We start from the raw sequence: 25,816 nt of genomic DNA on the forward strand, positions 1-25,816 counted from the left end.
CTACTTCAAGAGTATTTCATCAAAGACCATTTACAATTAATTGGCAATCACCTCTGAGAAGCCTTAACTACCAATAGGCTTGGGCACACCCAGTGCTGTGAAAACCTTCCCATCTTCGAATGTTAGGTGTCATTTCCAATTCTTCCTGTGAATTTGGGGGCATTTTCTTTTTCCTTTAATTTTTTTTTATTTTTCATGATAAAAAGGGTACAGAAAAAAGAATAGGGGGGAACAGGCAAGGGAATTTAACATGTCATTTTATCATTTGATATCTCCAGGCACAGACATGGTCATAATTTAGCTCTTGCCCCATATTTAATCTTAATTTAATGTTCTATTGTGCAATTCTATACTTAACTTTATATTAATCATAAACAGACATATGCTCTCTTTACATACCTGTTATTCAGTTCTCTGTCATTTCACCTAATAATAAGACTAAATACATTTACATATACATATTCTTTGTTACTGATATATCTTCAACCCCTATTTACTGCTCCATTATCTACATTGTTCCGTTCATGAATATCTGTCAAACATCACCTGCCACTTCTGTTTGTAATCTTCCATAAATTGGTTTTTTAAAAGGTGAGTTAGTCTCGACATTGTTGCATATTCTTGTAATTTTATAATCCAGTCCATTCTTTCTTCTATGATTTTTGCTTTCCAATGTTTTGCAAACACAATTCTGGCTGCAGCAGTTGCATATTGATATAGTTCTTTATGGATGGATTTAATTTCTGCTGGTATCATCCCAAGCAACATATTTTTAGCATTTAGTTCGAATTTGACATGCAGCATACCTTGAATTTCTTGATGTATCCCTTTCCAATATTGTTGAGCTTTCTTACATGTCCACCACTGATGAAAAAAGGTTCCTTCCTTGTCTGAATATTTCCAACAGTTTGCTTGATTAGATTTGTACATCTATTGCAGATCTTTTGGTGCAAAGTACCACTTATAAAATATCTTATATCCGTTTACTTTCATTTCCTGTGATGATGTAAACTTAATGTCCTTTGACCACATTTGTTCCCAGTTTTGCATTGGAATCATTTCACCAAAATTCTGCATCCTCTTAATCATACATGTCTGCATTGTTTATCCGCCGTTTCTTGAAGCAAAAGCAGTTAATATATCTTTGACAACAGATGGCCTTTTGATTTAGTAATCAGTTGTTCGAAGTCTGTTAACTTTCTCTGACTCCGTTTTCAAATAGTCTGTTTTTAATCCATGGATCACTTGGTGGTAGGCAAACCAGGAAATCTTGAAGTTTTCTTTATGTAGTACCTGCAATGTTTTTATTTGTCCGTCTCTTCTGAGTAAGTCATTATAAACCATGAAGTCGTTCTTTGTCCTTCCCGCAAAATCCAAATAGGCTTCTGTCGGTGACATTGGGGCCCGGGGGGAAGGGCTTAGTAGTCCTTTCATAGGATTCCACATTTTAATAAGCTGGATCATAATGTTCTCTTCAAATCGTGTTTTGAAGTCCTTCCTGAAATCTTTTGCCCATAGTAAATGATGGAAGCCATGTTAAGTTCAGTAACGCCAAACCTCTCCTTTTTTTATTTTATTTTTCTTTCCAGACAAACTTGTTAATCATTGGTTGCCATTGTTTAAGAGTTATTGTTTTAATACTGATTGGTAAGGTCATAAAAAGTTCAGTTTGGGGAGAACATTTATCATAATGGTTGCAATTCTGCCCAGCCAAGCAATCTGGAGTCTATTCCACCTTTCCAAATTTTTTTCAATCTTTGTAATTTAAGTCAAAGAGTGAATCATTCCCTGTTGGTATTTTTAATCCCAGATATTTAACACACGTTTTAGCGATGGTGCACTGTAATATCTCTTGAATTGCAAGTTTCTCTTCTTGAGGTACATTATACAGGATCATATTTGTTTTCTTACTGTTCAGTTTATATCCTGATTAGTAGCTGAACTGATCTATCTGCTTTTTAATCTTTAGAGATGTGTTCAGATTCTGACAGATTAAGACCACGTCATCTTCATAGCTTCTAACCTTATATTGTTGATCTTCATATTTCAGTCCTTCGATATTAGAATTTTGTCTTGTTAGCCAATACTGCCATGGCTATGTTAAACAGTAGTGGAGAAAGGGGGCAGCCTTATCTCATTCCTTTTTCCGTTTTAAAACTGTCCATTAATAGACCATTGATCAGCAATCTCGAACTTTGTTCCGAGTAAATAGCTCTCAATAGAAATTGCATGTCACATTGTATTTGCTGCAGAGTCTTGTGTAAAAAATTCCAGGAAATATTATCAAATGCCTTTTTGGCATCCAGAAAGAGCAGTGCTTCTTTGGTTTTGGTAGTCTTAATGCGGTAAATTGCAGCAAGTACCACTCTAACGTGATCTTTCATCTGTCTTTTGGGCATAAAACCAGATTGATCTGTGTGTGTAATTTTAGAAAGACATCTCTTCAATCTTTCTATCAGAATGGTCGCAAAAATTTTATGGTCAACATTCAGCAACAGTATTGATTGTACAGACAAATTCAACATTTCAACTGTTCCCACTGGGATACTGCACAGGGCCACGCTTTGAAAGACCATACACAGCTTGATCTCCTATCAGTTTGAGAAAGAGACTGTATTTAAACTGGATAACCTTATATGCATATAAGAGAAACTTGAACTAAATGGAACTGATGAAGAATACAGAAACGATCGTATTCCTAGCAACTTCTATATGAAGAATTCCTTGATGCTTGGATCTTAAACTAGCATTTTGTACCTTGGACTTTGAAAGAGTTTTGTATTATATTTTGTGTTTATTATATGTTAATTTGTACACTTGATACACTTTGATACACTTTTTCACACTTGAATGTTGTCTGTTATATCTCAGTAATTCCAGCAACCTCCAGGTGGTGGCTGGAGATCTCCTGGGACTATAACTGATCTCCAGGCAACAGAGATCAGTTCACCTGGAGAAAATGGCTGCTTTGGAATGTGGACTTTATGGCGTTATACCCCATTGAAGTCCCTCCCCTCCCCAAACTCTGCCCTCCTCAGGCTCCACTCCCCAAATCTCCAGGTATTTTCCAACCTGGAGTTGGCAACCCTCCTGGTTTGTCCTTGGATGGGAGACCACCAAGGAAACCCGGGGTTGGTATGCAGAGCCAGGCAAAGGCAAACCACCTCTGAACATCTCTTGCCTTGAAAACCCCACCAGGGGTTGCAGTACGTTTGCTGCGACTTGAAGGCACTTTACACAGGATGCTTTCCAGAACTGAAAGATCATGTATTTAAATGCAGATCTAAATCTCTTTAAATGCAAACAGAGAACATTCAAAACGGATCCACTTGAGGAGGGTAAAGTTTGTAGAAAAGTCAAGCTACTAAAGAGAGGACAAACTTTTTTCTAGTAAATAGGTAAAGCACCGGGTCATTCCTGACCCATGGGGTGGTCACATCCCGACGTTTACTAGGCAGACTATGTTTACGGGGTGGTTTGCCATGGCCTTCCCCAGTCATCTATGTTTTTTTAAGTACCTGGTGAAAAAACAACAACCTGTGTTTCAGAAATGGTCATTATTCATACCCTGCATATCTGCACACCTGCAAAACGGCCTTGGCCTTTACACCTGAACCGTCCCTCAAACACAAAAAACCCACAAGGATTGAACTGGGCAGTGGATCTTTACCTGGCAAACTGATCTCTGCCTGTTCAGCTTCTTTGTGTCTCTGCACCTCAACAGGATCTAAGAGGGTCTCTATACCCTGGCCACCCAGGTGGACCCCCTGAAACAAGAAAGACCAGTCTTGCTGAGCAGAGCCACAGTGTTCGTTTACTAAAGTAACATTAAACACAAGTCTAAGGGTTACCAACCTCCAGGTGGGGCCTGGAGTTCTCACCGGATTACAACTGATCTCCAGACTCCCCTGGAGAAAACAGCTTCATAGGGAAGACTCTATGGCAGGGGTGTCGAACTCATTTGTTACGAGGGCCTAGGGTTGCCAACCTCCAGGTACTGTGGTAAACAAAGGTATTCCATAATGAATTTCATATTTCAAAGATATAGTTGCACAGACATCTTTGCAAAGTTGACCATTCCCAACGGGATACAATGACTACAATCAGCTGCTGGTTACACACACTTAAATGAGTTGCAGGTGACGCATGTTATAGTTTCTTAATCCCTTTCTCAAAGCTCGGCATAATGAGAACGAACTTCGTTTTTTTGTAGTTTGGCGTCTCAAGGGTAAATTGTTTGACAAAAGGAACAACGAACGGCTCTTGAGACAAAAGGAGGCTTACTTTATTAACTTATTTCATTCTCTAGAACCCCATGGTTTAAATGTTGAAAATGATTTATCGTGCTTTATTTGACACTGTCACTTTAAGAAACTGTAACATGCGTCACCTGCAACTCATTTAAGTGTGTGTAACCAGCAGCCTATTGTATAGTCATTGAATCCCGTTGGGAACGGTCAACTTTGCAAAGATGTCTGTGCAACTATATCTTTGAAATATGAAATTCATTATGGAATACAGTTATTAATAGTGATATAGTTGGAGAATCTATCCTGAATGGGAAGAAGTGAAATTAATTGGATACATTAATGTGCATGTTGAATGAAATCAATTGTAAGTATATTGACTTTTAATAGTGTAATCCTTTATATACATTATAGATATTATATCTAGATATATTTTTAATTAATAATTTTTGATATAGGAACGGAACTGATGAAGAAAGAAACAATCGTCTTCCTACCTACCACTATTTTCTACATGTTTGCTGAGTTCTATATGTTTGCTGAGTTCATATAACCAGCACACAGAATTTTCCTTGGATCAGTGTACCTTTGTGGACTATTAGAAAAGTTTTTTGTAAATATTTGTATATGTTGTTAGTCCCTTTTCACTTTTGTATGCACTGAATACACCTTGATGTTTCATCAGTTGGATTTGTATTTACTGTTGCCTAAATATTCCTGCACTATCTTCCTTACCGTTGGTATTAGTGCAGAGGTGTTAATTTTGGCTTGCTCTACCTCCAGGCACTAGCTGGAGATCTCCTGCTATTACAACTCTATCTCCAGCAGATAGAGATCAGTTCTGGAGAAAATGGCCGCTTTGGCAATTGGACTCTATGGCATTGAAGTCCCTCCCCTCTACAAATCCACCCCCTAGGGCTCCAAACCCAAAACCTCCCGCCGGTGGCGAACAGGGACCTGGCAACCCTACTTTAACTGAACAACTGCTCATGATGGCAACAACTCATTCTACAGTCTGCATGCTGTTAGAATTTCTGCCAATTAAAGACTGCAACCTCACCTGCCATTTCCTGGTCTCAGCCCCCTTTGCTGGCTCAGCAGGAAATCGTCTACCAGGGCTGGCCCTGATCCAGCTCTGCAGCTCCAGCGGCAGGATGGCCAGGAACTGCTCCAGGATCAGCAACTCCAGGATCTGCTCCTTCGAGTGACTCTCCGGCCTCAGCCACCGGTGGCAAAGCTCCTGCAGCTGGCTGTAGATCCGTCTTGGGTCTTCCACCTTCTGGAAGTGGAACCGCCGGAAGTGCTGGCCAGGGTTTCCATGCGGTTGGTTTCCCATCACAAGATGGCTGCCCTCACTTTCCCATAATCCTCCCTATCTCTGGCCTCCAGCTGCCAAAGGCCTGCTGGGCTTCTCCGCTGAGTGCTGGCAGGAGCCGGGCCGCCCACTCTTCCCTGGGCCATTGGCAGGCTTTGGCCACTTGCTCGAAGGAGGCCAAGAAGGCCTTGGCATCCTCCCAGGGGCTGGGCTCCTTCTCCGACCCTGTGTGAGGAGACTCCAGACTCCTCAAGAAATCCTGCCATTGGGCTTCCCAGCGCTGGTGCAGCCCTTTGGCCGGTTCCTCTCTTCCCTCTTGCCCTATTCTCCCTCTGGGCTGTTCCGCCACATCCTCAATCCAAATCGCTTCTTCCGCTCTTCCTTTTGGGCCGGCAGAGTTCTGCTCCATAACCTTCCTCTTTTGCCTCTGAAATCCAGAACTAAAGAGCAAGTGACGATCAGACGGATTCCAGGCAGAAAATCTTTGCTCTCCAGCTTCTGCTCTTCCTCCAAATGCAAGAAAAGGCCCAACCTCCGCCTCTGGGGCTGCTCTTAAAACCCTTCAAGTGGAGGGATGACCCCTGTTGAAGAGTTTTACTTGGTGACAAAAGAGCTGTGATTGTCAAAAGCTGCCAGTCCAAAGCCATCCCCTGGGGGCATTTCTGATTTGCAAGGGGACGGCCTCCCTGAGCCAAGGCAAAAACACAGGGCAAAGGGGAAGGGGGGGACCTCAATTAAATTAAAAAAGAACAGCATGCAGTTTGGATTCCTTTGACAGCCAACACCTTGTCTTCCCTCCCCACAGAGTGTGAAAACTGGTCAATAAACCTTCAGATTGTGGTTTCAGTGTTGCTCCAGTTTGGGAAATTCCTGAAGAGGGTGGGGTTTGGGGGAGGGGATAGAGGGTGGGCTTTGGGAAGGGGAAGGGAGAGAGATCAGAGGGACCATAGACTTCACCGTCCTAAACAGCCATTTTCTCTATGGGAATTGACTTCCATAGTCTGGAGATCAGTTGTAATTCTGGGAGAACTCCAGGCCCCTCCTGGAGGTTGAACAAATACAAAGTTAGCCTGCTATATAAGTAGTTAGTAAACCATGAAATAGCAGAAAATATGCAAAATTTTATACTGCAATATTTTTAGCTAGATATGTTTTACAAATATCCACATTATATTAAGATTCATATATGAATTTGTACAATCACAATATATCAATTAACATTCACAAATTGTGCAAAATCTCACTTTGACTTGCGTCTTGGAGATGTGAAGGTAGTCCCAGTGGCAAGGGTTTCTGGCAATAAGGTACCGGTAGTCTTTTCTTCTTGCCACAGTCTTTTAGGTATAAGGTCTCACAGGTGGCAATTTCAAATTTGTAGCCAAGTGGCAATCTTCAAATTATAGGACAAATTCCCTATTTCAACCATTCAGGGTCTTCTTCAGCTGCCAATCAGCTGCTTTCCTCAGCCTTGAATTCAATAAGGGCACACACACACACACAAAAGGGGGGGAATAATGGGGAGCCCTTTAATTTAATCAATTGTTGCACCTCCATCCTCAAAACAACAGGGCTATAAGAATCTAGGCCTGCCTGTCTCCTTAACAACACCTCAATTTTTGAGGCCTGGGTAGGGTTGCCACCTCCAGGTTGGGAAATACCTAGAGATTTTGGGGGTGGAGCCTGAGGACAGTGGGGTTTGGGAAGGGATGTCCGTGTGGTATAATGCCAGAGTCCACCTTCCAAAACGACATTTTTCTCCAGGGGTACTGATCTCTGTCATCTGGAGATCACTTGTAATCCCAGGAGATCTCCAGCCGCTACCTGGAAGTTACAACCCACAATAATTACTTAGCTGTGCTAGAATATGTTATTCAAAAAAACACAGCTGTATGGCTTATATTTTCTTTCTCATACTTACTACTATTAAAGAGCTTCTTGTTATGTTGCCCAAAATAAGGTGTTGGCTATAATAAATTTTCTTATGCCAAAGTCTTTTCTATATAATGTTGTAAATCAAACAAATTTATACAACTGTTGTATAAGAGAGAGAGAGAGAGATTGTTAGGATTATCACTTTTCAGCCTATCTTTGCTGCTGTATCTTCGGAGGTATCTTGCTCCTTCCACACTGTGAAAAACTTCCCTTGTAGATGCTGCTGCTGTTGGGGCTGGTTGAAAAGTTGGCAACCCTCACAGGCAGGTGAGGGTGGAAAATGTTTTTTTGTGGACTATGTGGTGGGTTAGGCTGAATGTGTGTGTGACTGGCCCAAGGACGCCCAGAACACTTCCATGGCCGAGTGGGGATTCGAACCTGGGTTTCCCAGAGCCTAATCCCGTGTTGGCGAACCTATGGCACACGTGCCACAAGCGGCACGCCGAGCCCTTTCTATGGGCACGTGTGGAGCTGCCGCCCCCCCCCGGCCCCCCGGCCCCTCCTTGCGGCCTTGACACCATCTGCCTCCGTTGCCCCGCTCCGCCTTAGCAGCAGCAGCAGCACCGCCGCCCCACCCAGGCATCGCTCCAGACCCCCCGCCGCCCGCTCATGCTCAGCCCCGAGGGCTGCCCTGCCGGCCGCACCGCTACGCCCGCCGAGTTGCCCCCGCCCCCTCCTCCGCCCCCTTGGCTGCCTGTCCCCCTCCTCCGCCCCTCCTCGCGGCCTTGGCGCATGTTTCCACCACGCCGCAGCCAACTTTGTTGAGGGGCGGGGGCGACTCGGCGGGCGTAGCGGGGCAGCCGGCAGGGCAGCCCTTGGGGCCGAGCATGAGCAGCCGCGGCGGGTCCAGAGCGGCGCCTGGGTGGAGCGGCGGCGCTGCTGCTGAGGCGGAGCGGGGCGGCGGGAGGCTTGCGGGAGGCTTGCGGCGGGCGGCTCTTTCGCTTGGACTTGCCACTCAGATGCACATTTCCCCCATCTCAAAACTGAATGGGGGGGTTGTTGTCCATTTGTGTATGGGAGGTTTTGCCTTGGACTTGCCACTCAGATGCACATTTCCCCCATCCAGATTCTCAAAACTGCATGGGGGGGGTTGTCCATTTGTGAATGGGAGGTTTTGCCTTGGACTTGCCACTCAGATGCACAACTCAACAATAAGCCCCCCTGCAGAGTTTTGAGAATGCAGATGGGGAAAATGGTGTTTGTCAGTCATTGCCATGATTTAATTTTATGGATGACAAAGGATAGTACAGTTCTGAAAATGAAATCCTTAAAGTGTGGAATTCTGCCAAATAATTTTAAATCAATGAAAGCACTTGGGATTGCTTTCCTTACTTTGTTTGGATCATTTTATGCTTGGGAGCATAACGTATGAGTTGTTTTTTTCTAAACTAAAACCTCAGTATTCAGGTTAAATTGCCGTGTTGGCACTTTACGATGAATAAGTGGGTTTTGGGTTGCAGTTTGGGCACTCGGTCTCTAAAAGGTTCGCCATCACTGGCCTAATCTGACACTTTAACCACGACACTCTGAATATGCAAATTTGAAGCTATAATAGAAGACACTAGAATGTAGAGAGTAGTTGTAATGATTTTGATAAGAAAGTAAAAGTGGAAATGGCCTTAAGAAATTAAATAATACTGAAGAAACCATAGTTTAAGTAGAAATGGCATAGATATCATAATGTTAAATGTAAATTTTAGAAATAATAAGATGGCAGTATATTGTGACTTTAAGAATTGTTATACATCAACCCTGGAAGAAGCCCAATTTGTATATGAATGGGATGAATGTAGTGTTTGTTATGCTCGTTAAAATGTAATAAAATGTTTTTTTTTAAATAACCACTACACTCTGCTGGCTCTTATGGCCCCTATGGGGTCGCCATAAGTTGGCTGTCACTCAATGGCCAAAAAAGCCCCCAAAGCCTTCATAGCATTTCGACTATGTGCACAGGATTGCGGTCAAAGTAAAAGTAGTGGGGAAGTTGCAACAGAAAACCCTGGAATATAACAAGAGGAACAGGGCAGGGGCAGATTGGACATTGAGGCCACTGGGAAGAGCCCTGGTGGGCCGATGGGTTTTGGGGGGGGCCACACACCCCAGGACCACTGTATTCTAAAGAGAGAGGAGGGCATGAGCCAGAGCTGCAGGAAAAGAGGACTCTCCATACCAAGAAACACAACTGCCTAGCCTCGCCAAGAGGCAGTGCTGAACTCATTGTATTTTTTCCTCCGATCTCCTTCAATCCAGAGCTGTGTGTTTCTACCTCCTAAACATTGTACGTCCCAGTAACTGGATCCTGGGGGAAAGGTGTATTCTGTACCTTGCATTTGCTTACGAAATGAAGTGGATGATGCTCTTCCATTGTTCCTGCACAATTCATTACAACTGGGCTATTTGCAGAAAGAAGAGGGTAAACAGACCAGCAAAAGACCAGATCTGCCTTCTCCCTTTCTACAGGTCACGCCTCTTAGTATTGTTATGGCAGAACTCAGGAGCTGGATTTTAGAGTTCAAGACACAAAGACCTCAGACCACTTTTCTTAGGAAAAACAAGGTTTATTTAGCAATTGCTAGTCCCAGCTTTCGCTCTTGTAAGTGATAAAAAAGAAAGCTCGGCCCCGAACAAAGGCATGCAAGACCTTTTATAATCTTTGGTTAGCTCATTATGCATTCTCTAAAATACGTCACCTATACATTATACTAATGATTGGTTTACAACTTTTACAGACATTTCATTGGGTTACAACATAAGGAAAAATCATAGGTTTACAGAAATAGAGCAATATTTTAATTGGTCTAGATAATGCTTGTTTAAAGTTATTGTTAGTGCACCTGGTATTTCTATCTAGCTACAATTAATCTTTTCCTCCCTTAACATCCCAGCCACCCTGGCGCCTCTGTCTGTTATTACATCCCTGGCCAGCCTTGAGATGAACAAACAGTATTGTATAGCTATCTCTTCTTGAATTCTTTTCTGTCTGTCTTTAACTTCTAAAAATATCTCTCCAGAGGTTCTCTGATTTTGGAGCTTTTAAATAATAATTTTCAATTTTTAACTCTCACAGGCTTGCTGCCTCAGTATGGTTCAGATTTGCACCTCAAATTTAAACTGTGGGAATAGTACTCAGGGAGGCAACAGCAGACCTCTTCCTTCTGAAAAGGTTTCTAAGGCAATATTGAAAGGGACCGTGGCTGCTTCTGCACTGGGAAGTTCCTCTTTCTGTTCATAGCATCATAGTGTTGGAAGGGACCACCAGGGTCATCTAGTCCAACCCCCTGCACAATGCAGGAAATTCACAACTATCTCCCCCCCCACACACACACACACAGTGACCCCTACTCCATGCCCAGAAGATGGCAAAGATAAAAAAACCTCCAGGATCCCTGGAGGAAAATTGCTTCCTGACCACAAAGTGGCGATAGGCATTACCCTGGGCATGTAAGAAGGGCCCCCGACTGCCAAGCACTGACACAACCCTTCCTGCCCTCCCTCTCATGATCTGCCTAAGTTCACAGAATCAGCACTGCTGACAGATGGCCATCTAGCCGCTGCCTAAAAACCTCCAAAGAAGGAGAGCCCACCACCTCCCGAGGAAGCCTGTTCCACCGAGGAATTGCTCTAACTGCCAGGACAATCCCTCATTCCTGCCAATGGGTTTCTTGGCAATTTTTAAATCAGTAATAGGGATATCGTTATAGTCCTGGAACAATATAGCAATTTATCTATTACTGATAAAATAAAAAATAGCTGACGGAAAAGCCCGCTGGGCAGTTCAGTTCGAGGGGGAATGGTACCAGATGTGGTCAGGGACGTGTGGAAAACCTTCCTGCTCACAACTTCACCAAACCTGCTTTATCTTGCTGGAAATATTGAACCAAAGCAGGTGTGGGGAAACTCACAGTGGAGCGGCGGGGGATGACGACGACCAGGAAGAGGAACAGCCGCATAGGATTGCCAGCTCCGGGTTGGGAAATACCTGGAGATTTTGGGGGTGGAGCCTGAGGATGGTGAGGCTTGCAGAGGGGAGGGACTTCAATGCCATCGAGTCCAATTGCCAAAGCTGCCATTTTCTCCAGGGGAACTGATCTCCAGCCGCCACCTGGAGGTTGGCAACCCTACAGCCACATGATGATGTTGGGAAGAAGTCCCGCAAAGAACGGCTGCAGTTTTTGGGGGTGGGTAAAGGAGACCTCCATATGGAAGCAGCAGTAACAGCAAAGGGCCCTTCGGCACATTTCACAGCGCAACACTATGCATGTTTACTCTGAAGTCAGTCCCATGTTATTCAGTGCGGCTCTCTTCCAGGTGAGTGCTTTTAGCCTTAGCCTTCCTGTCCAACTAAACTATCATTAACTTGTATCAGAAACCTGTCAGCTGATCCATAAAAGCCACCAGGGAGGCAGAGAGGGAGATTCCTCCTTGTTGGCAAGGAGCTCCTCAGCAACAGAGTAGACTGAAAATAAAACCAGACTGGATGTTCCTAATCAGGAGTGTTTCTGCACAGCTTATTTGCCCTGAGTTAGACACTGCTGGGAAGTGGGTTTATTTATTTGCTCAGAATATTTCTATTCCACCTCTTTCAGAGTCCTGCTCGAGGCAGCTTACAACTGAAAAACTACCACCACAACAAGCCATTTGCCTTATGCAGCATAAAAAATAGAGCGGACCTTAAAACGATAACATAAAACCCCTAAATTAAAAACCCCTTAAAAGATTTCTTTTATGGCCAGGTGCCTGAAAGAAAGCAAAGTAGGCACCAGGCAAGCATCAAGGGGGAGGGTGTTCCAGAGGCAAGGGGACCACCCCATAAAATACCCCGCCTCCGGCTGCCATCTGCCTTACTTCCGACTGCAGGGGCACAGAAAGCAGGGCTTGAGAGGCAGACCTTAACTGGCGGGCTGCGCAGCTCCTACTTCCCACCGCTTCATGGTGCATTTGTGCACATCCCTGGGTTTCCCCAGCTTTTCTCTGATCTTTCTCAAACCCTGCTTTGCTCTGACGTTTTGGGAAAGATCACAGTGAAGGCCCAGTGGCTGCCATGTGGGTGGGAAAATTCAGATTTTTCTGGCCCCACCCACACCCATTCCTCCCTGCCCAGTAGCCATTTCCTCTCTCTACCGCAGGTTTTTCTTTTTTTGAAACCAGCAGCTTAATAGTGTTATATCGATATACTGTGATACCAACATATGCATCAGGTCCTGTGAATTCTCAGCTTTCTTAAAAAAAAAATAAAAAAAAATCTCTGTCTTCTTTCCTTGAGGAGATATAGGGGGAGGGAAGCATATTTCTACAATGAAATGGGATAGATATTTACTTTAAAAAAATTAAAGTTGGGAACTCAGAGAACATGATTCATATTTTGGTATAATGGTATATCGATATAATGCTATTAAATTGCTGCTTTTGAAAAAAAAAAAAAACCTACCAGGGAAACCTGCTGTGTGGAAACCCTGATTCCATTGGGATGTATTAGCAGCTGCAGCAGCAACTGAGAAACTACACAATCCGGTCCCCAAATGGAAAACACCTAGATGAAATGGCTGCTGAAGCTTTTATAGGGCTTTTCCGCAGCAGGTTTTTGCTGTAGCTTAGCTTCTTAACTATATCATTGGTTTCCCCCACCACCTCCCGCCTTCCTTTACGTAGACAGTGTTGTTTGATCTCCTGAATTTTTTCTGCCTTTAAATGAAAACTAATTAGCTGAACAAAATGATGTTGTGAGTGTGTATACAATGATGCGGTTAAGCCAAGTAGCAGCAAAAATCCCATGTGGAAAAGCTCACAGTCTGAGGGGTAAAAAAAACACTGTACACTCAGGCTGTTAACTCCCCTAATGTCATTTGTGGATTCTCTGGTGATTAACCAGTACACTCTTGTAACAAAAGTCTTTTCCACACTGGGGGCATTCATAAGGTCTCTTTCTTCCGTGACTTCAAATCATCCGTCTGAGAAAATCTTTTACCGCCTCTGAACGGTTTCTCTCCTGTATGGATTCTCAGATGTCTGATCATATTTTTCTTCCACTTTATGCGTTTCCCACACACGGAGCATGTGTAAGTTGCTTGTTCTTGGGTGAAATCATACATTCTCTCTCCCCTGTGGCTTCTCCGATGCCTCACTAGATTAACTTCTTTGGGGAAACTCCCCCTGCGCTTGGGGCATTTGTAGGATTTCTCTCCTGTAGAGATTCTCTGATGTTCATCAGGGCCTGAGTTTTCTGAATTGGAATATTCATCTCGGTCCCCTCCAGTGAGTTCCGAAACAAGTCCTGATGTGAGGTGGTACCTTCGACCGTACCTGGAGACCAAGGGCATCCTGTTGTTTGTGTTTGCTGTGTGAATTCTGTTGGAAGAAGCACTAAAATTTTCTCTGGATTCATATTCTCCCCTCAGCTGTTGCTTCCTCATCCTCCTCTTGGGCTTGCATCTTTCCTCGTGAATCTCAACCATCACCAGCGTATCCTCTTGGGTCATCTTTGGGTCTCCTGGTTTAATTCCTCTATGAGAAGGATTCACCACTTTAAATTGACTGCCCTTCTTGTCACCTGCAAGAGACGGAGGGCGGAATTTTATAACCATCTTTGGACTGGCTTTTGCCTCCACCTCAGGTTCCCAGCATCTTGGAGGGAAAAAAATACTCTGCCCCCTTGATAGATGCTTCATGGGAATTTATTTACCAGGTGATGTGATTTACCTCCATGCCATGAAAATCTTCAGCTGCCCATTCCCACACAATAGACTTCTGTTGGGCAGGACGTTTCCCCCTTCTAAGTTGTCAATAACCCTACTTCCACACTAACTCATGACCATGGACAACATGGGTTCCAAGTCAGCTGACTGTGTAAGTGCATTCAACTGCTTTCTGTTCTTTTTTAACCCTCTTTTTTAAAAAGGGGGGATTTTTTTTAAAACCCCAGGTTGGAGAAAAATCTCTTTTCTGTCAGTGTGGCCCTAATCTGTGGATTTAAGCATTCACAGATGGGGAACACAGTTGAGAATTAGACATATGGATGATTAGAGAAGATTTTAGCAGGTATTTTCTTCTTCTGCAGAATTCGTTCTGCTTCTTCGAGCTTTGGAAAAGCAGAAGAATCTGTGTAAAGTACTTCCAGATATGAAGGTGGGAGTGTTCCCCAGCTCTTCAATGGAACTCTGGAGCCGTTCCTAAAATGCTACAAAACCCCATAGATTTCTCAAGCTTTTTACCTAAAGCTTGGCCTGGGAATTTTTCACATTCCTCTGGGAGCTGAACAAACATTTCTTCCTCTTTCTCCAGCTGGAAGCGGTGGTCAGACCTGGGAACCAAATGTCGCTCTTCAGAGCAGACTGAGAAAGAATAAATGCTGGTGTATTTAGGCACAAAACAAACATAAATCGCGGCTTTTTCGCTTTTTGATCAATGAAATCAAAGTACAAAATGAAACAGAACAATGTCACATTCATTGATATTGCACATGACTATGAGGTAAATTTGTGACTAAACAACCTGCATCCAGTCCAGAAGCTGCTGGGCTTCTTGTCCCTTGAGACAAATATCACTGTTTTCTAGGGCTGTCAACTGGCTTGGAGAAAATTATCCTGCCCGTTAATATAACAGAAGGTTAGTCACCAGATGATGTTATTCACCTCCATGCCATGAAACAAGTCAGCTCCTCATTTCAACACATTAAGCCCCTGTTAAAGGGGCAAGATATTTTTCCTTTGTTTGTTGGCAACCCTAATCTGAGGCGTTATCGAGTATGCAACTTTTAACTGAAGTGTGGTGGATGGCGGAGGGGTTGTAGCGTGGCTCAGTGGCAAACTATCTGCGTTGCATGCCAAAGGTTCAATACCTGGTATCTCCAGGGGAAAGGACCAGGTAGCAGGTGATGTGAAAGACCCTGGAGAGCCGCTGCCAGTCTGAATAGACAATACTGACCTTGATGGACTGAGGGTCTGATTCAGTATATGGTGGTTTCGCATGTGTGGGTGGCTATAAAAACAGGGCCTTTTCTGTGGGTGCACCTTGCTCATGGAACTCCTCACTACTATATGCCTTTTCCTTTCCGTTGTAAGGATTCGGGTGCCAAGTGTTTTGTGTACTCCTGCATTTGCGTCCATGTAGGTGGCTAGTTTTCTTTCCTAATTCAATGGCTTCGGTTTTATCACAACCACAGTTAATCTTATGCTTATTGATATCCTCTTGCCTTTATTTCTGGCATATTGAAATGTTTTAAAATTGATGCCGAACTTATGCAATTGTTGACGTTCTTCTTAAGAACATAAGAAAGGCCCTGCTGGATCAGACCAAGGTCCATCAAGTCCAGCAGTCTGTTCACACAGTGGCCAACTAGGTGCCTCTAGGAAGCCCCCAAACAAGACGACTGCAGCAGCATTACCCTGCCTGTGTTCCACAGCACCTAATACATTCGGCATGCTCTTCTGATCCTCTGAGAGAATAGGGATGCATCATGACAAGTATCCATTATAACTAGTAGCCATGAATACCCCTCTCCTCCATGATCATGTCCACTCCCCTCTTAAAGCCTTCCAATTTGGTAGCCGTTATCCTGGGGCAGGGAGTTCCACAATTTAATTATGCGTTGTGTAAAGAAATACTTCCTTTTATCAGTTTTGAAATTCAATATTGTTACTGATTTCATCTATTTTTGTTGACTGCAATTTGCTTATATCCTGATTCCCACCAACCCACCCTCCCAATATGCTGCCTTCAAAGTTTTGTGGCTGTGAGACAGAATACGAAGTACCTAAACAGACAAGTGAACAAATGCCTTCGTTGACAGCAGTCACCATTTCCACACTCATCTAAGACCTATTTACATGCCTAGCAACTAACATAAAAGGAGACAAAAAGGGTTGCCTTAACAATTCTGCATGCAAAGAAAACAGAAAGTGCCTGGAAGGAAGAGGGAGGCAAGAGGTAATGGAGAGATCAGAAAGAGGCTCATGGAAAGAAAGCTCCTTTGCAAAGTATGGGTTGCCGTTTGCTCAGCTATAGTCAACATATTAAAACTCATTAACATTGTGTTAACTGGCATGGTGTAGGGTTTAGCATGTCAGACTAGGATCTGGGACACCTGAGTTCAAATCCATGCTCTGCCATGGAAGCTTGCTGGGCAACCTTTTATTATTATTTAAAGTATTTATTAGCTGCTTCTCCCCCCCATATTAAAGACCTCAAGGCAGTTGACTGTTGGAAGATAAAACACGCAAAATAAAATACATTAAAATATTTTTAAAGGATTTAAAATCACCTTGGGCCAGACTCTCTGTCTCAGCTCAAACCTACCTCACCGTGTTGTTGTTGTGAGGATGAAACGGAAAACAGGAGAATGATGTAAACCATGCTGAGTCTCTATTAGGGGATAAAGTGGAGCTTAAATACCTTAATGAAGTGTTTTGCATCACATATAGGTAGAATTTAACTTAAGAGCAGATCTACCTATCTCTATCTCTGCTTTCAGATTTTTAGAGATAGCTATCATGATAGTTACTGATTAATTGGCCCTGAGTGGACGAAATGCTTATCAACATGGTGCAGTGGTTAGAGGGTTGGATTAAGATCTGGGAGACAGAAATTCAAATCTCCACTCTCCCTGGAAACATGCTGGGTGACCTTGGGTCAGTAACTCTTTCAGCCTAACCTACCTCACAGGCAGTAGAAGACAGCAAGAGTCCAGTAGCACCTTAAGGACTACCAAGATTTCTGGCAGGGTATGCGCTTTCGTGAGCCACAGCTCACTCCTTCAGATACAGCTAAAATGTGATTCCATCTATCCTTAAGTAGGGAAGAGTGAATTAGACACACAATGGAAATGTGAATGTCAAAAGCAAGTAAATGACTTTAGCAGGCATGATTGGATTAGGTGTGATATGCGGAGGGGTACTAGGTGTGGAGAAATTAGCATTGGTAATGAGACAGGAATCTCAGATCTCTATTCAATCCAGGTGAATGCATCATCTTTACTTTACAGGGTTGTTGTTGTGAAGATACACTGCAGAACAGGACAGAGATGTAAGCTATACTGAGTCTCTGTTGGGAAGAATGGTGAGTTATAAATGATGCTGATCAAGAAAAACAAATAAAATTACCCAAAGGATATACTTTCCCGCCATCCCCCGGCAGGACTTGCCAGAACATGGTCTTTTGGCCCGGCTGTGTCTCCTCCACAATGTGCAAAGACACGCCCATCTCCTCACAGTCCATCTGTGCCTAAAAACAGGGAAACAGACATCCTCGTTCAGATAGAGGATAATCAGAAGGCATGCGTATCAGAGGCGAGATGCATTTGCTCCCCTCTCAGACAACTGATTCCTAAAGAAGGTAAAAACAAAAGAACAGCGACTCTAGTATGTGTATTTTGATGGAACGCATGCAGAGTGCTCAAGGGCACACACAGTGGAATTTACCTGGTGTCTGTGCTACTGAGGAAATAAAGTTACTCAGAGCCTTAGCAATCTAGTGTGTGTGTGTGTGTGTGAAGTGCTATCAAGTCACTTCCGACTGATGGTGACCCTATGAATTAATGACCTCCAAAAGGTTCCATAGTTAACAGCCTTGCTCAGGTCTTTCAAACTGAAGCTGTGGCTTCCTTTATTGAGTCAATCCATCTCATGCTGCTCTTCCTCTTTTCCTGCCTTCGCCTTTTTCTAGCATTATTGTCTTTTCCAGTGAGTCTAGCCTTCTCGTGAGGTGGCCAAAATATGACAGCCTCAGTTGAGTAATTTTAGCTTCTAGGGAGAGTTCAGCATTGATTTGACCTACAACTCACTGATTTGTCTTTTTGGCGATCCACAGTATCTATAAATCTCTCTTCCAATATCACATTTCACACATAACCTTGGCCTTGCCAGAACGTCACCCACCTCAGTCAGCTCTTCTTTAACCACTTCCTGTGCTTCTGGAGAAAGCAGGAGACTAGGGAGGCTCATGTTTTTGGTTCCATGACCTGGGAAGGACAGAGGGTGGATTTCAGAAGGGGAATAATTCCTTCTATACCATAACCAGAGGAAAAAGAGAAGTTTCCAGTCCCTGTAACAGTTGTGTGCTAAGGGAATTTGGACAGAGGGAGGACGGCAGCTTGCCAGGTAGGCAGTGGAATGTGACAAAATTTCCTCTTCCACATAACTAGGGTTGCCAGCCTCCAGGTGCTGGCTGGAGATCTCCTGCTATTACGACTGATCTCCAGCCAATAGAGATCAGTCCACCTGGAGAAAATGGCTGCTTTGGCAATTCCACTCTATGGCATTGAAGTCCCTCCCCTCCCCAAACCCTGCCCTCCTCAGGCTCCGCCACAAAACCTCCTGCTAGTGGTGAAGAGGGACCTGGCAACCCTACACACAACTGATAAAGGCTGGGGGAATGTCCTCCTCAGCACTTGTTCACCCTACAAAGAGACTGTCAGAGACTTAGGGCCGAACTTTACGTTACTGTTTTTTTAAAGAGTTGGGTCTGAGCTCCCTGGACCCAACTAGGATTCTTTAGCTGCACAGCAGTTGTGAGGAACGCCTTCTAAAAAACAAAAAGGAGAGCCCAAACAGGCTCAGAATGGTGCCGTAGGCTGAAGAAGAGCTCCTGCTTCCTCTGCCCCAAGCCATTCTCCTGTGCGAAAACTGCACTGGGGTGAGTTATTTCCCCAGTTTTGTTGCTCCATGTGGAATATTTGTGTGTGTGAAGCAGCAAAATAACTCCTCCCCTGCAATTTTTGCACAGGAAAACAGCTGGAGGGGAGGCAAGAGGTTTCCTCCCCTCATGGTTTTTTCTAAGATTGACTGATCATGTACTTCTATGCAGACCTGTTTCAAATGAAGAATGTGAGTTATATATACAAACTAGAACTGCAGCATTTTGTGTTAAAGAGAGGAGAGAAACTTGCTTTCAGTTATTGATATCCCGCCTTCCCACTGGCAATCAGAGTTATCAGACCTCTTTACATCTTCCGTCAAGGGGGCATTTTTATCAGGGCAACTTAAAAAATTATTTTATTTTATTAGATTTACAACCCGCTCTCTTCCCAGCTGTAACCAGGCTCAGAGCAGCTAGCAGTCACTCAACAAGTCAGTATTATACACAAAACTTCAATAAATCTTAAAAACCACTAAAATCCACGATTTAACAATAAAGCTGTATAAAAACCATTAAATTGATCTGCACATATTTCTAACACACTGGGCTCTTCCCAGCTGTAACCGGGCTCAGAGCAGCTAACAGTCACTGAACAAGTCAGTATTATACACAAAACTTCAATAAATCTTAAAAACCACTAAAATCCACAATTTAACAATAAGGCTGTATAAAAAACCATTAAATTGATCTGCACATATTTCTAACACACTGGGCTGTAGTGAGCAGGGGGAAAGTACAGCAATCCACACACTGCCAAGCGATGAAATAAAGTCCCCTTTAAGACAAAAATATATTTGTTTCACACATCTGTTAAATGCACAGGACAATGGGGTTGCCATCTCAAGGTTTGTACATTCCTGGAGATTTGGGGGTTAGCGCCTGGGGAGAACAGGATTTAGGGAGTGGAGAGACCTCAGAAGGGTTGCCAACCTCCGGGTATTAGTTGAAGATAGGGTTCCCAGCTCCGGGTTGGGAAATACCTGGAGATTTTGTGGGTGGAGCCTGATGAGGGTGGGGTTTGGAGAGGGGAAGGACTTCAATGCCATAGGGTCCAACTGCCAAAGTGGCTGTTTTCTCCAGGGTGTAACTGATCTCTGTTGGCTGGAGAGCAATTGTAATAGTGGAAGATCTCCAGCTAGTATCTGGAGGTTGGCAACCCTAGCTGGGGATCTCTGCTACTACAACTGATCTCCACCCAACAGAGATCAGTTCACCTGGAGAAAATGGCCGCTTTGCCAATTGGACTCTATGGCATTGAAGTCCCTCCCCTCCCCAACCCCCGCCCTCTTCAGGCTCCACCCCCAAAATCCTTACGCCATGGGCGAAGAAGGACCTGGCAATTGTAATAATGACAGAGTTCACCCTTCAAAGCAGCTACTTTCTCCAGGAACACTGATCTTTGTCTGGTGGAGATCTAGGGTTGCCAACCTCCAGGTACCAGCTGGAGATCTCCTGCTATTACAACTGATCTCCAGCCAATAGAGATCAGTTCCCCTGAAGAAAATGGCCACTTTGGCCATTGGACTCTATAACATTAAAGTCCCTCCCCTCCCCAAACCCCACTCTGCTCAGGCTCCACCCCAAAAACCTCCCCCTGGTGGCGAAGAAGGGCCTGGCAACCCTATGGAGATCAGTTGTAATTCTGAGAGATCTCCAGGCCCTACCTGGAATCTGGCAACCCTACAAGAGGGGCGGACCTTCTTCACACCCAAATCACCCCCCAAATTCCAGTGGCGTACCACCCATCATACAAAGAACCTACCCAGTAAAGTGGTCTCCCCGTCAGCGGTTTGCTTGGCGTCTTTGGCAATTGGTCTCTGCTTGGGATCCCAGGATTCCCCCTCTGCAACCAGGGCACCCAGGCGTACCTTCTGCAAGGACCCCAGAAAGGGAGACATTGTTGCAACTAAGAAAAGAAAAGCAACATGTGGCCTCTGCCACTGCTATGAGCAGGAGATGCATTCTGAACACACACACACACACACACACACACACACACACACACACACACACAAAATCCTACTCCCTTTTATGTACAACTACCCTGTACTCTGCAGTCAGGTTTCCTTGAGTGGTACTGGTCGCTTCTCCCGGAGCTAGCCAGGTTTAGGGAGCTGCAACTGGGAATGGTAAGCTCGTACCTGGTACTAGGGTTGCCAGGTCCCTCTTCGCCACCAGCAGAAGGTTTTTGGGGCAGAGCCTGGGGAGGGACTTCAATGCCATAGAGTCCAATGGCCAAAGCGGCCATTTTCTCCAGGGGAACTGATCTCTATTGGCTGGAAATCAGTTCTAATAGCGGGAGATCTTGTGCCCAGGCTTCATTGGGGGAAGAATCCTATCAAGGATTCCACCCACTGGCACCATGGCCAGGCCAGGTAGGGAGAGCAGAGGCGGCCAGCCTGGCCCTGCATCTCCAGTAGGCTATCTTGGCACAAGCCCACCGCTAGGCTTACCAGGTCTCTCTTCACCACCAGCGGGAAGTTTTTGGGGCAGAGCCCCCCAAAAAGAAGAAGACCTTGGGCAAGTTATATGCCGACTTTCTCTACAACTAAAGGATCAAACCGGCTTACAATCACCTTCCCTTCCCCTCCCCTCAACAGAAACCCTGGGAGGTAGGTGGGGCTGAGAGAGTGTGACTAGCCCAAGGTCACCCAGATGGCTTCATGCGTAGGAGTGGGGAAACAAATCCAGTTCACCAGATTAGCCTCCACCTCCAGTGTGGAGGGGTGGAGATGGGAATCAAACCTGGTTCTCCAGATCAAATAACACCCCATGAAGCCTTTATTAAAGGAGAAGGCCAAGTTGTTGGCAACTCCATGCGGTCATGTTGCAGCCGATTTATGGCAACCCAGGAGGGTTTTCAAGGCAAGTGACTAACAGAGGGAGTTTGCCATTGCCTTCCTCTGCATAACGACCCTGATATTCCTTGGTGGTCTCCCACTAAGCAGGCCGACCCTGCTTAGTTTCTGAACTCTGACAAGATCAGGCTAGCCTGGGCCACCCAGGTCAGGGCAACCCTATGTAGCCCCAAATAAATGGCAAAATTATTTGAAAACGTATCCCTAGCATCCTTCCATTTAAAATGAAGTTAGAAAAAACATTTTAAACAATTCATCCTCTGATTCCTCTAGCAATATTTAATATATTCTTGTAAGTAAATACCAATACTTCTTAGAAAAAGAATATCTGTGGTGATAATGATGTATACTACTCTATGAAATTGCTTTAAAGCCCTCTGTGAGAAGTTTTTTGAAGTTTAAGTGGAAGAGATATGCAACATTAATCATACATGATGCAAAGATAGGTGCCAGGACCACAAGCATGTAATTTCCTCCAATTGGAGACTCGCCAGAGGGTGAGCCTGAGCATCTTTCAGAATGCCCTTATTTGGAATGGACTTCAAGGATGTCGTTAAGTAGCTTAAGAGGGAGTCACCCTTTCTCTCATATTATCAGCTCTACCCAATTTTTATCAAGACAACCACAGATGATGATAAACTGAAAATACATTCTGGATCATGTTAGAAAGTAGGAAAATGAAATATAGATTCCTCACCTGCCATTTCCTGGTCTCAGCCCCCCTTTGCTTGCTCAGCAGGAAATCGTCCACCAGGGCTGTGGCTTGGGTGCAGTTCTCGGGGCCGCTGGCCCTGATCCAGCTCTGCAGCTCCAGCGGCAGGATGGCCAGGAACTGCTCCAGGATCAGCAGCTCCAGGATCTGCTCCTTCGAGTGACTCTCCGGCCTCAGCCACTGACGGCAAAGCTCCTGCAGCTGGCTGTAGATCCGTCTTGGGTCTTCCACCTCCTGGAAGCGCAACTGCCGGAAGTGCTGGCGCAGGGTTTCCATGCGGTTGGCTTCCCAGCACAAGATGGCTGCCCTCACTTTCCCATAATCCTCCCTGTCTCTGGCCTCCAGGCTGCCAAAGGCCTGCTGGGCTTCTCCGCTGAGTGCTGGCAGGAGCCGGGCCGCCCACTCTTCCCTGGGCCATTGGCAGGCTTTGGCCACTTGCTCGAAGGAGGCCAAGAAGGCCTTGGCATCCTCCCAGGGGCTGGGCTCCTTCTCCGACCCTGTGTGAGGAGACTCCAGAGCCCTCAAGAAATCCTGCCATTGGGCTTCCCAGCGCTGGTGCAGCCCTTTGGCCGGTTCCTCTCTTCCCTCTTGCCGTACTCTCCCTCTGGGCTGTTCCGCCACATCCTCAATCCAAATCGCTTCTTCCGCTCTTCCTTTTGGGCCGGCAGAGTTCTGCTCCATAACCTTCCTCTTTTGCCTCTGAAATCCAGAACTAAAGAGCAAGTGACGATCAGACGGATTCCAGGCAGAAAATCTTTGCTCTCCAGCTTCTGCTCTTCCTCCAAATGCAAGAAAAGGCCCAACCTCCGCCTCTGGGGCTGCTCTTAAAACCCTTCAAGTGGAGGGATGACCCCTGTTGAAGAGTTTTACTTGGTGACAAAAGAGCTGTGATTGTCAAAAGCTGCCAGTTCAAAGCCATCCCCTGGGGGCATTTCTGATTTGCAAGGGGATGGCCTCCCTGAGCCAAGGAAAAAGCACAGGGCAAAGGGGAAGTGGGGGGGACCTTCATTAAATTTAAAAAGTACAGCATGCAGTTTGGATTCCTTCAATAGCAGACACCTTGTCTTTTCTCCCTAAAGAGTGTGAAAACTGGGCAACAAACCCCATAGATCGGGTTGCCAACCTCCAGGTGGTGGCTGGAGATCTCCCACTATTACAATTGATCTCCAGGCAACAGAGATCAGTTCACCTGGAGAAAATGGCCGCTTTGGAAGGTGGACTCAATGGCATTATACCCTCCCCTCCCCAGGCTCCACCTCCAAAATCTCTAGGTACTTCCCAACCTGGTGGTGGCAAAACCCACCCCACCCCGCGCACAGATGAGGATTTGTAGTTTCAGTGAAGAGTAGCCCAGCTAAAAAAAACTGAGCAGGCTCTCATAGGGCTGCCTGCTCCAGGTCAGAAAATCTGTGAAGATTTGGGGGTAGAGGGTGGGGTTTGGGGAGGGAAGCTCAGTGGAGTATAATGCCATAGGCCCCACTTTGGGCCAGTCACACACTTTCAGCCTAACCTACCTCACAGGGTTGTTGTGAGGATAAATTGGAGGAGAATGATGTAAGCCGCTTTGGGTCCCCATTGGGGAGAAAGACGAGATATGTAGTAAAAGAAGATAAAAGTAAAAAAATAAAAATACAGGGCTTTTAAAACTTTTGTTGCATTTAGGGTTGCCAACCTTCAGGTGATCGCCAGCTTGCACAGAGCAGCTCCCACAGGAGAAAATCGCAGCTTCAGAGGACAGACTGTATGGTATAGCATAGATTCTAGGTGAGTTCCTTCCCTAAATTCCCTCCTCCACTAGCACTAAATGTTCAGGAATTTCCCATGCCGGAGTTGGCATCCCTAAATTGCATTACAGCGGTGGGACCAAGTGCGGGATCAAATGTACCTTGGATCAAATGTACAGTTCAGCCAGCCACGCTCTGACCAGGTGGCTCCCACTCTTTTGCAGCCTTACTTTCTGCTGTCTTTCATAAGACCAAGAAAACTTTCAGTGTAGAAGCTTTGGAGAGTGAGAGCCCCCCTTCGTCAGATATGAGATGCAGGGAGCTCTGACTCTACAAAGGCTATCCCTTGGAAATCTTAAGTGTTCTGCTGGACTTCTCCCTTTATTAGACACTGAATGGGTGGAAATGGATAGATGAAGCTGTGCTAGTTTTCTAGTTGCAAGCAGTATTTCATGCAACCCAAAGACAGAACTGACCATCTGCATTCAGTGCGGGGCTCTGCCACTTACATTCCCACCTACTTCCTTTGCAAGAGTGAAATCATATATTTGTCAGATTCATGTATAGAAATGGGCCAAAGCCTTGCAGGGTTATCAAGGTACATAACATCCACCTGGTATTTGCTGCAGACCAAAGTGATACTAAAGGGGAACAGTTTAAAAGTTGGCAATTCTAGGAGGTCCACTAAATGTCTGCAGAAGAAGAAGAGTTTTTATATGCCATCTTTCTCTACCTTTTAAGGAGAATCAAACCTGCTTACAATTGCCTTCCCTTCCCCACTACAGACACCTTGTGAGAGAAGTGGGGCTGAGAGTTCGGAGAGAAGGGTGACTCGTCCAAGGTCACCCAGCTGGCTTCATGTGGAGGAAGAGTGGGGAAACTAATTAAACTAATTCAGAAAAGCATTTTGGATTTTTATTACTCTTCATATGTTTACTCAGCTTGGCTGTAGGTATTACTAATTTATTCGGCTTTTCCCCCCTGCAAAAAAAAACCAAAAAAAAAACCAAAGTGGGTCTCCCCAAAAGTTTCAAAACATAAACATGCAAAAAAATTAAGTAAATCAAAATTCAAGTAGCAGAAAAATGGAAAACAGCCAAAACACACAACACATCTAATGACATACATACCTGTCAGACCTCAGTACCATGTTGCGTTTCTTGCATAGGGAACTTCACTCCAGACGAGGTCGCGAGTTTAAAGTTTTATTAAGAAAGCCAGCGAGTTCAGCAAATCATAGAAACTTAAGGCTAGAATACAGACATGGGGAAATACTGGTACATTTATAGGGAACATACAATGGGGTTGATTAGTTCAGGATACAATACAAAAGGACGAGGAGCAGCAGAGTTGTCTTGATGGTTCAGATACAAGGAAACAATACGGAAGTTAACAGCCGG

At 44.8% G+C, this 25,816-nt stretch overlaps 2 protein-coding genes across 2 annotated transcripts in view; both read right to left on the reverse strand.

Annotated features, from left to right (window-relative positions):
• LOC130493464 (zinc finger protein 396-like) overlaps window positions 1-5,971 on the reverse strand; it is a 166,491-nt gene extending 160,520 nt beyond the window's left edge. The window contains exon 1 of the mRNA XM_056867221.1: window positions 5,787-5,971. Within this exon, the coding sequence (XP_056723199.1) occupies window positions 5,787-5,971 (185 nt within the window). The remainder of the gene's footprint in view (window positions 1-5,786) is intronic.
• A 6,364-nt stretch (window positions 5,972-12,335) lies between these two features.
• LOC130493475 (zinc finger and SCAN domain-containing protein 12-like) lies at window positions 12,336-25,566 on the reverse strand. The gene is made up of 7 exons (XM_056867232.1): window positions 25,547-25,566; window positions 22,678-23,404; window positions 20,885-20,993; window positions 18,363-18,445; window positions 17,589-17,709; window positions 13,795-14,041; window positions 12,336-12,345 (listed from the first exon to the last, which is right to left on the reverse strand). The coding sequence occupies exons 1-7, from the start codon at window positions 25,564-25,566 to the stop codon at window positions 12,336-12,338; spliced, it is 1,317 nt and encodes a 438-aa protein (XP_056723210.1).
• Between the last annotated feature and the right edge of the window lie 250 nt (window positions 25,567-25,816).

Source organism: Euleptes europaea, chromosome 1, assembly GCF_029931775.1.
Source record: "Euleptes europaea isolate rEulEur1 chromosome 1, rEulEur1.hap1, whole genome shotgun sequence".
Classification (NCBI taxonomy): domain Eukaryota; kingdom Metazoa; phylum Chordata; class Lepidosauria; order Squamata; family Sphaerodactylidae; genus Euleptes; species Euleptes europaea.

What these genes read in the sequence shown, in the direction of transcription:
- LOC130493475 (XM_056867232.1), bottom strand. Translation starts at nt 25,566, where the DNA reads ATGGTACTGAGGTCTGACAG. An exon ending in CGGGGAGACCACTTTACTGG is followed by an intron (nt 18,446 to 20,884) that starts GTAGGTTCTTTG and finishes TGTCCTTCCCAG; the next exon opens with GTCATGGAACCAAAAACATG. An exon ending in TTAAAGAAGAGCTGACTGAG is followed by an intron (nt 17,710 to 18,362) that starts GTGGGTGACGTT and finishes CCCTGTTTTTAG; the next exon opens with GCACAGATGGACTGTGAGGA.